Raw genomic sequence first — 16548 nt, forward strand, 5'->3', positions numbered from 1 at the left:
GCCCCTCCACCTCCAGCCTCCGAGGCCCGGACTCCGCCTCGGCCCGTAGACCCAGCAGCTCCACCTCGGCTCCTAGCTCCCTCGCCTCCACCGTCACCCGTCGATCCATCAGCTCCACCGGGCTCCCTCGTCCCTCCGGCTCCGCCTTGGTCAGGCGTCGACCAGCCATCGCCTCAGGACTCCGCTTCCGTCTTGGTCACCAGAGCCCTCGGCTCCACCCTGGCCCCCCGGATCCTCTCCGTCTCCGCCTCGGGCTCCTCCACCACCTGCTCCGCCACCGTTGGTCGGCCCCCTGGAGTCGGCGGCCATTCCTCCTCCATGGCTTGTGCCTTTTAATATTTATAACTCACAAATAAATGGTTCATAAGTGTCTATCTTTCATTAAAGTGCACTTTTACTGTTAAGGTTTAAAACTGATGAATAAGTGATTTTACTGGTGTCCACTCAAGATTAAGATTCACATGTAACTAATATTGGAATTAAATGATTCCTTATTAATATCTCATGAATAAATAAGCTGTGGTCACTGTTTTTTGCATCATAGACTGAAGTCTTTTTTTTTTCTTTTTCTTTTTTACAAAGGACCACGGGTAATATGTGGAAAGAAAAATTACATGAGAATCCCATTATAGTTTTTTTTTTTTTTTTGCTGCATCGTGATATTTGATTAATTTAGATTTCAAAGATTCATCTTATTTGATTTATAATTAATTTAATATTTTGATTCCAAAATATGAATACATTTTTTTTTAATAAAGCATTTATAACATTATAAAGGTCACTATTAGGCAGGTATGTAAGTCACCCTTTAAAAAAAAATGTGGTTATTACTGCCTACAAGGCACTGTTTTAATGCATTTGTAAAGGCAAGTAAGTAATTAATTGAACACCTTCATAAACACTTTACAAAGGGAACCTTAATATAAAGAGTTACTGATACATAAATATGCTAATGAATGCATAAACATGTTTACAGCCCATTTATACTTGAACACCCCTTTAGAGAAACTAATATTAGTGTTAAACTTTTCGCTCTGTCCTTGTTTTAATACAGATGTATATTCTCTTTCACACACACACGCACGCACACGCACGCACGCACACACACACATGTTTACTTAACTAAACGGGGCCATTACATAGACTTCTATTGTTTTTATATACAGATAGTTATACACTTTTTAACCTAAACCCACCCCTACCCCTCACAGAAAACTTTCTGCATTTTTATAATTTCAAAAAAACTTTTACTTTATTTTTATACCAGTTTTACAAATGAGGACTTCCCCAAATGGAATCGATTTTGTCAGGTTTTGCTCACTTTTGGGTACAAATCTGTCCCCAAAATATGGTTAAGTAGGTACACACACACAGAGACCTACAGCCCCCACACACCCCGTCTGCATCCTTGAACGTGTTTCCTGCAGCAGGAAGCAGCAAAAATCCCATATGATTTTTTTCCTGTTGGCCAAAAACACAGCTTCCTCTCCAAGCGGCCAGGTCAGTTGGAACCAGTGTGAAGCTGGAGAACGTGCACCTGTGTGTTCAAGTGAAAGCGAGGGAGAAAGAGAGAGACAATGAAGTACGAATGGCTCCTCTGGGCCTGCTATAATGATCGTCCTTTTGGTTCTCACACTACACTGTTAAAAATGATTTTTCAAAATTGTAAATATAAGATTATTGGATTATGCTTTACAACTTTGAAATTTCACATTGTTTACTTGCCATTTCTTTGTAATTATTTGTGAAATCTACTAATGAAAATGGTTTCAAAGCCATTTTTCAGTGTACAGCACTGCAGTATGTTCAGTGGTTTGTTTCAGATGAATGACAATTAATTCACAAAGACGTATTTCATTAATGTAAGAACATTCGGGTTCATTTCATTTAGGCGTTTCACTCACTTTGCTCACACTGGGCCGGTGAAGCGAGTGGCGACATGACACCTTCTGCTCTCCGCATCCTGTTGCTGATAAAACCGAGTCAAGAGATAATAATTACACTAAACCTCATCTCTACACACACTAGCACTGGAGAGTGTGTGTAGGCAAATTAAGTGTAATTTGTCAAGCTAAACTAACTAATAATTTCAAGTAGTTCAACCACCTAGTAGTGCGTTGCAATAATGAAGTCTAGAGGTCATCAGGGGCGGTTCTAGGGGGGGGCCAGGGCCCCCCTGCCAGACATCACCAGCAGCTAAATTCAAATCTGCTTTCGCTGGCAGGCACAGAGCCAGAGACACACATGTTTTTAAAGCACTGCGCATTATAACCAATCCCATACTATTATGTTGAGTTTATGAATACAAAGACCAATCAGAGGCGTTCAGATGAGTCACGCTGAAACACGCTGTTTCGTCACTGCGCGCGCTGGCTGACTGAAATCTCTGGCTAATTATCAACAAAGTGAAGATGTACGAATGTAAGTAAGACATTAATTTTACAGTGTAAACAGCTTTAGATTATTATGGGAGTTTTTTGAGAGTGCTTGAATTCGCTGGACTGAAGTGAAAATGTTCTTTGATAGTGTAAACGTTCTTTGCTCTCTTTTTGTACAATGAAAGTGTTATAGGCTAGGTCATGAATGCATGAACTAGTTTTTCTGTATTAGAAATAAATGACTTGTTCCATAACTTGGCAATGTTTCTAAGATGGAAGAAAACTGTTTTGATAACATGCAAAATGTGGTTTTCAAAAGATAAGTAGCTGTCTAAAAAAAAAAAAACACCCCCGTCTTTAACTGTAGAGAAGGAAGTAGCACTACTGTCTAGATGCAAATTATATTTTGAGAGCTTATGTATACAGGTTTTTGGTCCAAATATTATCACCTCTGTTTCATCAGAATTTAACAGATGGAAATGACTGATTATCTGGCCTTTAATATCTTGCTGTTAAATTAACCCTTAAACCAATTCACTTACACACAATAAAAAACAAATGTCTGCATTTCTCCGCTTCCCTAGCTTGATTTGTAATCTAGTTAACTGGTAATCTAATAAACGTGGCATTGTATATTTCAAATGTTGTTGGGTCCTTGAATCGCCGTTTTGTAAGTTTACACTTTTGCATTTATTAGATGCTTTTGGATAAAATAATCTAATAAATGCATAAATGTAGGAACATGCAAATAATAAAATGTGAAACGCTACAGACTGCAGTAGTTAACATGATCTAACAGTGAACTGATAGCCTCCCTACAATCACTGCACATGCACCCATTTAACCAGTGGACCCAATTGTTCATAACACTACAACTAACTGCTGTATAACAAAACATATCTCTGTGGTAGTAACACAGAACCCTCACCACACTTTGTATGAAGAGTTTAAAGCATGATGCTATGGTTTCATTTGTGTGACTGAAGAATTTCATTTTAAATGTTTTTTGCTCTTTGACAGATATGTACGGTGGCCGAGAAGTGCAAAACAAATCACAATTCTGAAAACAAAATAACAAATTACAAACGCAAATGCAAGTCTAAAAAACAAAATAACAATTCAGAAAACACAACAACAATTCAGAAAACATTATAACAAGTCAGAAAACACAATGACAAATTCGAAAACAATGCCACTATGATGTGAATACAAGATTTCATTCACATTTAAATGTTAGCAAACAGTTTATGCTAGAATAATCAAACCATATTTGCATAATATGTAATTTTGATCACTGTTGGCATGAAAGATTGAAGTCAGATTCAAGTCCGACATTTCACCCCACTGCTTTTGGGGGTATGGTGCAGTGTTTGTGATGCTGGAGTGCTGTTATACAAAAAAAAATGACTCAACTGAGGTTTTATATCATAGTTGTTGTTAGTATACTAGTGATGTCCAGTACAGTACAGCTGTGCCTATCACCTCAAAACAGCGAAGCCTCCAGTGCATTCATTCTCACTATTACAGCTATTGGTCAGATCAAATGTCCTGGAAAATGAAAATATGTTTCAGCATTTCATCAGCATATTCGTCAGTAAAGAACAACTGGAAATGTAGGAAAAAGAAGAGAGAAAACTAAATCTGGTCTTCACCACTGACACTGATGTACAAAGTTCCAGCGCCTCCTTGTGGCCAAAAATACAAAACACTATACACAGATTGAATGTTTTTGAATTTATTTTTTTTAATGCAAAGTCTGTCAAACATCATTCTAGCTTTTGAATTTCATAAATGTGTATAGATCAGAAATGCATGCATTTACACATTACCAGATAACAGGAAATATAGCATTATAAAATAGAAAATAGAAGTGTCTCTGGTTGTCATTTCCACCACTCTGATTTTTACCCCAACGAAGGCATGTCTAAAGTTAATGTACTTGTTTACCAATGGGGCAACACTGTCAGTGAAAAACATGAGATTAAATATGAGACGTGATGTATGAAGAAAACATACGAAAAATGTCATCACAGTAAACATCACTTGGGAGAATAATCGTTTTATTGTGCATCATTTCCAGTCGAGTTTTGGTCAAATTATTCAAAAAGTGAAACGGTTTAATTGTATTTAAAAGGCTTGTTAGCAATGAAATCAGCTTTAGCTAAGAAAACGAGTTATCAATGTTATCAAAAGCATCTAATGCATCATTTGGGGGGGGGGGCGCCGAGACACACTATGCAATGGCATGCAATGACATTGCTAGTACAAAACTCAATCAAAAGCTTCTAGCTGAAATATAAACGTAATAATATATTAAGTAAACAATTTTTTTTGTAACATTTGGAAATACTAACAGTAATGGTTTCTAGACAGTTATTTAACAACATTTGAAGCTACCATTTGAATAACTGATTGTTTTGGAGATGTATCCATTTGATGGACAAAATGAATACCTTCTTTCTTTATAGGAGAAAAAAATTATATTTTTGTTGTCAAAAAAATAAATAGTTTCAGGTCCTTTAAAGCTTTCCCTGTTCCCAGCCTCCTGCAGACATCCAGCGCTTGTGCGTTCATGTGTGTTCGGTCAGGCCCAGAACATGACTGAAGGAGTGCAGCAGGTCCAGTCCCAGATAGGCCTGTGTCATGGTGCAGACGACCCCCAGCCCGGCCAGAGCGATCAGCACCCACTGCATCTTTGCACTGAAGTACAGCGGCTCCAGTCTGCCAGCGGACAGTAACAGGTGAGCAACACGACTGGGCAAACATGAACACTACTTACAGTCTTAGATCACTGACCTGCCCTGAGCAGAAGCCGCATAGCCGTGGAAGTACAGATACCGTCCATAAAGGTACAGGAGCCCGAAGAACACTGCCAGTGCTAGAGCAAGAAATTCATCATGTCATTTTCTGGATGAGGGGTTTGTTCAGATCACTAAACCCAATAGCAATAGTAACTGTGATGCTTGACCTAACCTAATATTGATCACCACCTCAATTTAAGCTTACTTTTCTTCCTTTAGATCTGAATGGAGGTGTTTGAGAAGAGCACAACAGCAGCAGAACGGCTTTGCATAAAACATGTCAAGGGATTTTTTGTTTACATGCAAATCTGAGGTGTGAGTTATCAGATTCTGGTGAAAGCCAATGTGAGTGCTGTTCATCTCAGATTGACTTGTTTTCTATTTTAATCTAGATAGACTTTTAAGGCATATATTATTTATACACTTCTCACAAGGGAAAGTTCCCCTTTGAAGACTTGTCTGGTTTAACCCCTCTATAAAACCAGCCTGAAGGAACATCTTGGCATTTTTATTCTTTCAAACGTAACATTCTAGATGCATGCTCTCTTTTTCTGTAAATAAATCAAGGCATTTTCAGAGTGCAGTGCGTTCCTCCCTGTTGAAAAAACCAGCATATGCTGGTTAGGTATGTTTTGACGCTGGGATGCTGGTATGCTGGTTTTTTTCAACAGGGCTGTGCTTACTCCAGTATAGCAGAAGCTGCTTGAGCTAGTCTTATTAATACCACAAACTATAAATCTGGTTGTCGCATTTTAGCAAGATATATTAATATGTTCTGTGAGCACAAAGTTGAACTGACATGAGCCTACCTGATATTTCTTGGTTTCTCAGTTCAGGGAAACTCACCTTGACTGAAGAAAACTCCAGCCAGCCAAAGCGAGAAGACGAATATGGGGAAATATTCAGAACAGTTTGCTCTGGCAAGAATGGAAAGAATATGACAAATGAGACCAAGCCTGTCGAGATTAACATTCCTCTCAGTGAAGTCATAAGTGTCTTTATTCAGTTGACGGATGATAAATGCGACCCATTCCGCCTGACTTACTGGGCTCGAAAGATCCTCTCAAACTCCGGAGGTCCGGTGGTGGCCGGTGGAGAGACCGAGTGCTTTCTCCGCGCGGAGATCACCTTCAGAGAGAAGTACGCTGACAGGACGGCAGACACATTTATCACATCAAACGGATTGTGAAGTTAAAGAATTCCCTAACACACATTGCAAAATATCCTGTTCTTAATCTGAATGTTTGCTTTTGCATTAAAATATATATATCGATCAACTTTAACGCAGGACGCGAGGGGAGTAGCCTAAATAATGACAGAATTTTTATTTTTGGAAAAACTATTCCTGATTTTATTACGGACAGATTGCAACGTTTCGATCAAGCCGAAAACTCAGTGGCTGATAAAAAGTAGTAATAATACAGTTTGCAGGGCTTGCCAACATGACAACTCTACTGTAACTCTACTGATCATTCTCTTGATTAAAGTCCAACTATCACTGCTACAATTACAATCCATTCTTGCACGAGCTACATTTGTAATACCTGTAATGTAGGACACAAGCGCGTTTCATCATACAGTATAATCCGTTTCTCTGACCGTAAAAACGGACAAATATTGATTTGACTTGACCATCTACCATCATGTGGTGATTACCTTGCTCCAGCAATCCCAGCACTGTGACGGCTGCTAACAGCACGACCTGCTCCAGCATCATTCCTGTGGACAGTGAGGCCAGACACTATCCTCTATCTCTGGTCAAACCACACTCACAAGCGGGTTTTTTTATTCAGTCACTTATATTAACACTAGAGTGGGCGGGGAATGAATATAACCCACATTACATCACTATTATTAAGATTTTTTTCAGGACATAATGCTAGAGGGTATATGATGCATGCACTCACAAAGGTAAATGGAAAATACTGCCCCATGAAAGAAATTAATGCTAATTGTTTTTACCACAAAGTTTCATGAAAAATCTGGTGTAACAACTCATTTTACAATTTCTGAACAAAAGTTGCCTTTGCCTCCTTCATTTTTAAGCCAGTCATCCTTGTATTCCATGACTTGTCAATCATTTTGTCCATGGATAGTGTGTTGAGATGCTTTTTAAAGGGGGTTTACATTTATCAGAACGTGTCATGTTCACCTGCATTAGAGTATTATCTGAAGCTTTCCTGAACCTCATTACATCAAAACTAAGTTGCTAATGCACAAATCACCCAAAACGCTAAATAAACACACCAAACAAGGCCGTTTCTAGAGAACTATATTTACACAATACTCTCGTTTTACAGAGAACAATAATAAAAAGTATAAAATACTTACACAATTTTGCATCAATGTACATATAAAAATAAGATCTATCTTCTCCTGAACAATAGAAACGGCATACATACAAAAAAATATATAAATATACATGAAATCCTGTCACAGAATCTCAGATGGAGAGAGAGTTCAGGTAACGCGGTTCAGACCGGCACCTGACCTGCTCTCAATGTAACATCAGACAGCAGAGGGAGAAAACAAACAGGACTATTAACCCTCTCACCAACACAGAAGCTCTGGGCTTTTCAGAAGAAGAAAAAAAACACAACAACACACAACTTTGTGTAGTGTAACATGAAAGTGTAATGACGCAATCTACTTTCACTGGAGCACTGTAGAGTTCATCAGTTCATCTTCCTCACTATTAGTCTCAGCTACACTCCTTCAAGCGGTCATGGTCTGATTAAACAAACCACAAAGCATCTACTTCCTAAATTTAGTCAATGAGAAACTAACCAATGAACATATGGAACTTAAAGTAACAGTTCAACTAAAGTTGTGCTCCTTTATTCCCTCATGTCGTTCCAAACTCGCATGACTATCTTTAGTGGAACATACAAATGAGACAATCTGAAGAATGATAATACACACAGGGTCAGTTTTCTGATAAACCTCTAAAAGCAGAGGTCTGATCTCGCTCTGGAGGGCCACAGTCCACATTTGATTTTGAATGGATGTCTGTGGAGAAGAGGCTTCAGTACTCTGAATGAACTGCTTTTGGGATGAGCAGCTTATTACTATATGAATCAACATGTTTTCCATTAAACAGCCATTTTGGAATTTGTAATCATTTTTGGAGTTTACAGTGAAAATGTTTTGCATCGGGGAAGACTCCGTTTACGGCACTTCTCAATTTCTATGGTATCCACAATCTGTTATTGACCTTCGTACATCTCTGACAGCAATTCAGTGACGTCAAGGATATGATGTGAGTGTTTATCAAGGCACACATGATCCACGTTGACCGTTACGCCAACGGACAACGTCAAATGGCATCTCCCCATAAAAAGACCATCTCTATTTCCTAGTGATCCTGTAGAATTGATTAGCTGGTTCAGGTGTTGAATTTGGGTTGGGGCTAAACTGTGCTGGAAGGTGACCCTCCAGGAGCTGGACTGGACATCCCTCATGAAGCAAAGTCACATGGGTTTGGACCAACATGGTTAGTAAATGATTCAAAAATGCTCATTTTTGGGTTAACTACTGCTTTAGACTGTTTTACTGTAAATCACATATTGTGCATCTTCAAGAGTGCAAATTTAAGGCCTGTGGAAGTGTGTCAAGAGACTCAAGACACTCCTGACATTGAACAGACCCTCCTCATGCCTACAGCGAACACATAGGCAACACAACCGTGTGAATGGCTCAACTAGTGTTTGAGCTCACACTCATAAGAAAATTCAGTGGTTTTACTGAGCCACAGGGTCAGTAGTAGAGCATTTCCCTCTTTGAAATTTCCAGTCCAGAGAATACTTCAGTGACACAGGCTCTGTGCTCTACTTGACCTCTTTTATATACACCATAAACATACTCAATAGAGAACACAGCAGATCTGAGTGTGATAGGAGCAGTTTCACCATCTCCGAAAACATCCGAAAGTGGACGTTTATGTTTTCTCCTCTACCAAAGGCACCAGCATTGGCTGTTATTGGCCCATGGCCATCACTCACTGGTGACTGGCCAACAGCTCGTCTAGATCATCCATCCACTCTTGTGTCGATGGATTTTTCAACAGAGAGTCCACTAGGTCCGTCTCGGCAGGAAACCCGGACAAGCTGCCTCCCGATTGGGCGTTATAGCTAAACTGGAGCTGCTGATTGGCTGTCCTGTTGATCTGATAGGCCTGACTGCACTGAAGTCCTGCGGTGCGGTTAGGTCCGGCCTGTGGCTGACTGAAGGGCCCCAAGTCAGGCAGAACCTGCTGAGTTTGAGGCGGCACTTGCGCCTGCCCCTGCTGGACCATCTGCTGGCCAGGAGGGGGCCGCTGCTGGTTCATGTTAGGCAACATCTGTCCAGGATTCATTACTGTCAGGGTCCTACCAGCTGCACTGTTCCCCATGCCACCCTGGGGAAACGGGGTGTTGTTGGAAAGTTTGGACAATCTTGGCTGCATGTGGAAGCCAGAGTTGGGGAAACCTGCTGGCATGCCTCCGTTAGCAGAGCCGGGTTGGAGACCTGGATGCTGCTGCTGCTGCCATGACTGGGCCTGTGCGGGCAAGGCACCCTGGATACTGGTTGGCATGGAGGTGGGCATAGCAGAGCCCATGTTATTAGTCATGGCGTTGGGCATGCTGTTGGGCATACGGGCCAGCTGCTGCTGTTGTTGTTTCAACATAGCAGCATTGGGTTGGTTTTTCAAGTGTGCTTGTTGCTGGGCTGCCAGAACATTCTGGCGGTAAGCGGCAGACATGGAGGACACTGGCGGTCTCTGCTGGTTGGGGTGGGAAGGATGCATGGGCATGTTGCCGTAGAGGACTTGTTGCACGTCGAGACCGCCTGCGCAGGATGGGAGGTTCATGTCTGCTTGACTGGCGGCTGGAGGGGGACCAGTGCTTGGGCCAGTATTCTGTCCCACCCCCATTCCCATCATGCCTTGTGTCTGAGAGAACATCCGTTGTGTTCCAGGGGTGGGGCCACTGAGAGAGTTGACATTCCCTATTGGTTGAGATGCACCTAAAACAGAGTAACCAAACAATCACAATTACAACAAGTTTTTTAAGTAAAATTTTTTTTTTTTTTTTAAACGATTTCAATGTTGATCAATGAATTTAAAGTGAAATGGAAGAAGCCACAGATCTTGTCTTCAGAATTGTAATGTACATCTGAGTGTAACAGAACCAAGTCCCGCCCTACAGTTTTTCAATAATCTATGTATCAGTTGTTGATTGGATGCAAAGATGTGGGTGTGGCACACAGCAGTAGAGGCAGATGAAAGCAAACTTGCAATTACAGGGTCAAACAATAAAAATTAAAAAAAAAAAATGAATCGTTCACAGTGAGAAAAAAAATTGATTTGGAAAATATATAGGGTGAATTTTTATTTAATGCAGACTTTAAGCAATACTCCTCAACTAAACCAGAAACACTCTACACTCAAACAAGTACACAACATTTTTGATGAGTCAAGTCGCTTGCTGCGAGCTTCGTTTTTCAGACAAGGCTGCTTGTTTCTCTTTCAAGATCTGGCAACACCGAAACGGCTTTCTGAACTCATTCGCCACAATTTTATTTTACCAGCTTCACTTTGCAGGGAAAACAAACTGCTCCTGTCATCATATCCTCAACCTCTTGTTCTAAACCCAAAAAGACTTTTATTAATCTTTGAAACACAAATTAAGATATTTTTAATGAAACTTGAGAGGTTACTGCCCCACCCCCGAAAGTCCAAGCAAAACCTTGATCCAAAAAGGTCATAAAGGCATCATGAAACAAATCCACCTGAATCTAGCAGTCTTCTGATGATCAACTTGTGATGAACAATGATCAACACCTACAAAGAGCACATGGGTTAGGTTTATGGTTAGGCTTAACCCTAACCCATTTTATGGCATCTTTATGATATTTTTGGATCTTCCTAAAAGGAATCTAGATCTTTTTTGATTTGATTAAAAACATATTCATTTGATTAATCTTCAAAATACAAAGTCTTGTAGGTTTGGAACGACATGAGGGTGAATAAATGACCTTTTTTTTTTGTTGAAGTAAGCTTTTAAAAGTAGACTCGCAGATGAATGATTGATGCTGTATGTAACGGCAGCGCACACTGAACATACTGTGTCCCTGTCATTCAAATGAGTCTATCAATAAACACACTTGCAAATCAGATGGACTTGTGTGTGGGCCTTTTGTAACAAAAGGCTACTTGTGTTGACCTACAGAGCCAGGAAACTCATGCCATACTGAACTTTTCTCGTAATCAGAAATACAGAGGTCTTGTTTACACCTGTGACTCTTGTGATCCAATCTCAAGTCCAGACTGGGTCCAAACCGCTTGATCACTAAAATTATTATTGGAGCTGGTCAGGTCCGGTTGTGACCACATCTCATTTTTAGCATCCGTCCATATGTGTCCTCATGCATTCTGGACAACATGTAACAAGCAGCAGGTGTAAAAGGGGGCAACTGATGATCAAGAAGAGAAAGGTGAATACCGGAGATGGTGTGTTCGCTGAAGCCGGAGGAGTGCTGCTGGGACAGGCAGGGCGGCACACCAGCGAACTGAGAGACCTGCTGCTGGAATGGGTTCTGCTGAGCCTGCGGGTTCTGTTGGTCCTGGTACTGAGGCGGTGGACGGGTCAGATGCCTCTGAAGCTGCTGTTCCTGCTGCTGCCGCTGCTTCTCCTGGGACAAACACACTTCAGTTATCGCTTCAAATACTGTCGTGAAGGGGAACAACACTGTGGCAAAAAAATGTATTATTCTTGTGAGGCTGCTGCCCCCTGGAGGTGGACCTCAGGACAACTCTGAGAATTGATGGATGAAACTTTAGCAAGAATTTTTGCGCACACACACACACACACACAGACAGAGTTTTGACACTAAATTTGGTTTATATTTTACAGCTACTTCAAAAGTGGCTAATTTAAATCACCAATGAATTCTATATTTGCAACCACAATATCACCCACAGTTTAACAAACTATATTATTTGGAGAAAGAATTGTTAATTATGTTGATGATGATGATTAATAAATGTATTTATTGAACATTGCCGTCTTTAATCATGTTACTACCGCTAGCATTGTATAGACCAATTTGAAGTCACAGTTACGTCACTTGCAGCTGCGCGCGCATTGTGGTGGCAGAAAAACACCGGGAACAAGTGGAGGGAAACGGGTAAAATCCATAGAATAAGAGAAAAAATGTATTGTTGTGCCTTTGGATGTCAGAATCGGAATGCAAATCATTTTTATATAATACAGTCTTCAAAGAAGCCATTTGAAGCTAAACGCAGACGTTTAAACGGACAAACTATGGATGAAACCTGCTATGATTACCCTACGTTTAAAGTATAAATTTGATTTAAACAATAGGTCTATATAATATGCATATAGGGGACATATTGTATTAGCCCTACAGTTGAAATACATGCATGAAATACTACTTAAAATAGGTAAATGTTATGTAAAATGTTTAGGTTTCTCTCACAATTCTGACTTTTTTTTTCTTGCAAATGCAAGTTTATATCTCCTAGTTTGGACTTTATAACTTGATTCAATTCAACAATTGCGAGTGTGTCAATTCTGAGGGAAAAAAGCCAGAAGTGTGGGATTATAAACTGAAAAGAAAGAATAACGAGTTGATTTTTTCTAACCAGAATTGTGAGATATAATCTTGGAATTGCAAGAAAAAAAGTCAAGAGTTTTGAAATATAAACTCAATTACATTTTTTGTTCTTTTATTCCATGACTTGAATAGACTGCTACGTTAAAACGTTTTCTGCCACCAGATAGGCTCCGCCCACAAAAACCGTCATCACTGTTTGCAAACACTGAAATTGGTCTACAGAAGCAAAAATAAGAACACTGGAAATGGTACCTGCTCGGCCATCATCTGCCTCTGGAGGAACTGCTTCTGCTGACTCAACAACTGCATCTGCTGCTGCTGCTGCTTCATGTAGGCCGCGCTACCATGGTTAGCCGGGATGCTGTTGCTGCTCTGCTGTGGTGTCATGGTGTTGCCCTGGCCAGGAACATGAGCTGTGGAGGGGTAGGACCCCGAATCCTGCAGAGACAGAGTCAGAAATGTCTCTTATTAAACACTAGCAATTACAGAAGACAAAATATTTCAGATTTGACAGGAAAAGCTCTTTTCTCTTACAAGCTGTGGAGAATGAGAGGACCACACATCTTTACTTCATTTTAACATCCGCTTGCAGTTTCTTCTTTCATTTGTAACCAACTGTATAGCAATTAATTACATTTCCACTTTCATTTATATAGATATGCTTTACTAAATGCCTTATTGCAGTCGTAATCTTCAATCTGTGCTGTGGGAAATTACATTCAAACATTATAGTAGAGAAACACTCCCTGTGGCCAATATTATCTTCAAGGTTAGCAGATGAGGAGTTGCCACATGGCACTTCAAAGGTACTTGTGTTGACCTGCAGAGAAAGGCAGCTCTTTGTCATGCGCAACTTTATTTTAACTTTAAGAAAAACTTGTTTAGAGGTCTTGTTTGGAGAGAAATACAGGTCCAAAACACTTAATCACCTTAACTATATTTGGAGGTGACCAGGGGAGCAAGTGACTACATCCCATTTCTAGGTCTTCACAGGTCTATTTGGTTCCGAAAATCCAAAGTCTGACCGAAGACCAGAGTGAGTACAGCTCTGATATTTATAGCACTGGGTTTTGTGTAAAAAAAAAATAATAATAATAATTCTCAGGCTAGAGAGAGATGACTTATTAAACACTACAAATTACAGAAGGTTTAAAGGGGTCATGAATTGAGAAATCAAATTTTCCTTGATGTTTTGACATGTAAGCGGTCATTGTACTATGAAAACTTCCTGTAAGTTTCAGACCTCAAAACTTCCTTGTTAGTCCAAAAACAGCTTTTACTGAAAGCAAGATCAGAAAATGACTCATTTCAGATTTTCTCACATTATGACGCCATAGTGCAATGAAAGCCCACCTCTGCAAAATCAGATCAATGCCTACTTCTACATCTTTGGCCCCGCCCACTGGTGCGTTAGTGAGATGAGAAGGAGAGATCAGCAACACAGGATCACTGCCAGACTAAAAATAACATTACCTTCTAAAGTATACTGATGCTAGGAAAGTGATTATTTATTTAACTATGTGGATGTCCCAGTAGAGCATTATTTGTTTGTTCAGTACGTTTCATTGTGGATTCTTTGGTAAATCAGTCACAGTTTCTGTGCAGGCTTTGCAAACAGACTTTTACTGCAAAATATGGATCTGGCAGTAATGACATAACATGTAAGTATCCGTGTTAAGAGCTTCACATGTAACACTTATGAAATTTCATATGAAAAGATTGTAGCCAATTATAGCAGTGGGCGTTACATTGAAGTCTCACAGCAGTCACACCCCTTCCAACAGAGCGTTCAAATCAGAGTATAAAATGGCCTTTTATTTCTAAATTATGACAATTTTTGATGTAAAAATCATATTTACATTATAGGTGCACCTCAAGAAACATCAAATAATTATATAATGCAGTTCATGACCCCTTAAATATTAAATAAATTTTAATATTTAAAATATTAAATATTAATATATTTATATTATAATATTTATATATTTCTTACATATGTATATAAAGAAAAATTTCCTTGATATAATCGTTAATATGGCACTGCATTACAGAAAGAATCAGAATTTGGGTAGCAAATATTAATGGTCCTTAACACCTAAAATTAGGCTTTATTTTCTCCAAGTATAATGTCTTATTTCTTCCTTCTGATTTTGTGGTCAAGTATAACTAGGACACATTCTTGGCAGGTTTTGTGTGACTCCCCCTCCTACAGTATAATTAATGCAATCCACACCAGCTGAATGCTTCAAATCTCACTGCTTTGTAACTCCCATTAAAATTCAAGCATCAAAGTAGCTGAACAGCACATCTCCTCTCTGATCTGACCTGATCGTGAGGCAAAAAGCTCCCTCAGCACCTCTGGACTACAGGCAGTGGTGAAGATAGTTTAAAAATATATCAGAGGTGCCAGCGCTGGCTGCTACCCTTTCACAGCAAACACCCCGCACACTCTTGCATGCTCTCTCTCACACACTCAGTGCGGAGGTATTTCGAGGTCAATGACGACACGAAACAGCGTTATCTGAAAAGTGAGAAGCGGTCAGAGATTTTACAAAAGAGAGTTAACAATAGCAATTCGATAAACCGTGCAAAAAAAGTTGATATCTCGCAAAATAGTAAAAGCCAAATAGGGATAAACAGCTATATTTAAACAGAAAGAATGATTAAAGTGCGGGGGCTAATCCGAAAATACTCCACGCAGGACGAAAGCCAGGGGCGGTCGGGTGGGCAGGCAGCACGCATGAAAGACGGCTTTGTCGCCCCCTCCTCTCCCTCCCTCTCTCTCTGGCTCTGCCGGTCCTTTTCTCTGTTGACCCATCTCTGGCAGCCCATCCCTGCCCCCACCGCAATGTGTGTGTGTGAATGGCTGTCTGCTCTCTGCTCCTTAGCAACCAGCTGCCTGACCCAGACAAACTGTTCAACCCCGGGGTGCATGAGGCCCACTGCCAGACACACAAACACGGGCCGACGGGATAAAAAACCCCTCGAGCTGGATGTGTTTTTATATCATGTATTATATTTCGATGCCGACTGGGATGATTTATTCATGACTGTTGGTCACCATTAGTCAAAATGGACTATTCTTATTTTATCGCAGTGTTTATTATAAATGATTTATCCATAGACATTTTTTTTTATTCACGTGCCCTCATCATTTTTTTAAATCAAAATAATATAAATATTATAAAAGACCCCTTCCACCTTGCAACAACATCTCCTCCCTGTTGAAGTGTTCACTGGCACAAGGGCTGAACAACAATCCCTCAAGTAACCGGTCACTGCAAAGATCACCACAATCAGCAAACAGCAATGATCCAATCAATGCCCGACGACAAAATCATGTCCCGCCCTACATTATCTTATTCAAGAAACCATTTCAGTCAGATATACTGTACATCACAATAGCCAACTTTACAGATGTATAAATAGCTTTTCTTATTATACTTCAGTAGCACAAATGGCAGTTGTTAACATTTGATGAACGATTTTAGTAAATATTTTATTCAATATCTTGTGTAAATATCTTGTGTACATTGCATCGCCACTCATGTTACACAAAAAGCATGCATTATTCCTGTTATATGGATACGTCTAACCAAATGCCTCATTGCTTAATTCTGTGCTGAGGGTAGTTATATTCATTTCCTCAAACACTCTTGCAGAAAGAAACGCTCCCTGCTGCCAATAATATCTCCAAGGCTAGCGGATGAGGAGAAGAAGGGGTTCCTAGAAGGGGGTGTGTTTTTTTTTTT

General features: G+C 40.0%; 2 protein-coding genes across 4 annotated transcripts in view; both read right to left on the minus strand.

Moving 5' to 3' along the window:
* Positions 1–4922: 4922 nt before the first annotated feature.
* On the minus strand, positions 4923–6936 carry LOC107733419 (leukotriene C4 synthase-like). The gene is made up of 5 exons (XM_016545021.1): positions 6836–6936; positions 6225–6324; positions 6026–6096; positions 5175–5256; positions 4923–5099 (listed from the first exon to the last, which is right to left on the minus strand). Exons 1-5 carry the CDS (start codon positions 6894–6896, stop codon positions 4949–4951), a joined length of 465 nt encoding a protein of 154 aa, XP_016400507.1. The 5' UTR covers positions 6897–6936; the 3' UTR covers positions 4923–4948.
* A 154-nt stretch (positions 6937–7090) lies between these two features.
* LOC107733434 (mastermind-like protein 1) overlaps positions 7091–16548 on the minus strand; it is a 37119-nt gene continuing 27661 nt past the window's right edge. For all 3 annotated transcript variants that reach the window (XM_016545049.1, XM_016545048.1, XM_016545047.1), the window contains 3 exons: positions 13049–13234; positions 11662–11851; positions 7091–10183 (listed from right to left, as the gene is read on the minus strand). In XM_016545049.1, coding sequence (XP_016400535.1) covers positions 9177–10183; positions 11662–11851; positions 13049–13234 — 1383 coding nt within the window. In that variant the 3' untranslated portion in view covers positions 7091–9176. The remainder of the gene's footprint in view (positions 10184–11661; positions 11852–13048; positions 13235–16548) is intronic.

Source organism: Sinocyclocheilus rhinocerous, unplaced genomic scaffold (assembly GCF_001515625.1).
Source record: "Sinocyclocheilus rhinocerous isolate Xijiao unplaced genomic scaffold, SAMN03320098_v1.1 scaffold460, whole genome shotgun sequence".
NCBI classification, from domain to species: Eukaryota; Metazoa; Chordata; class Actinopteri; order Cypriniformes; family Cyprinidae; genus Sinocyclocheilus; species Sinocyclocheilus rhinocerous.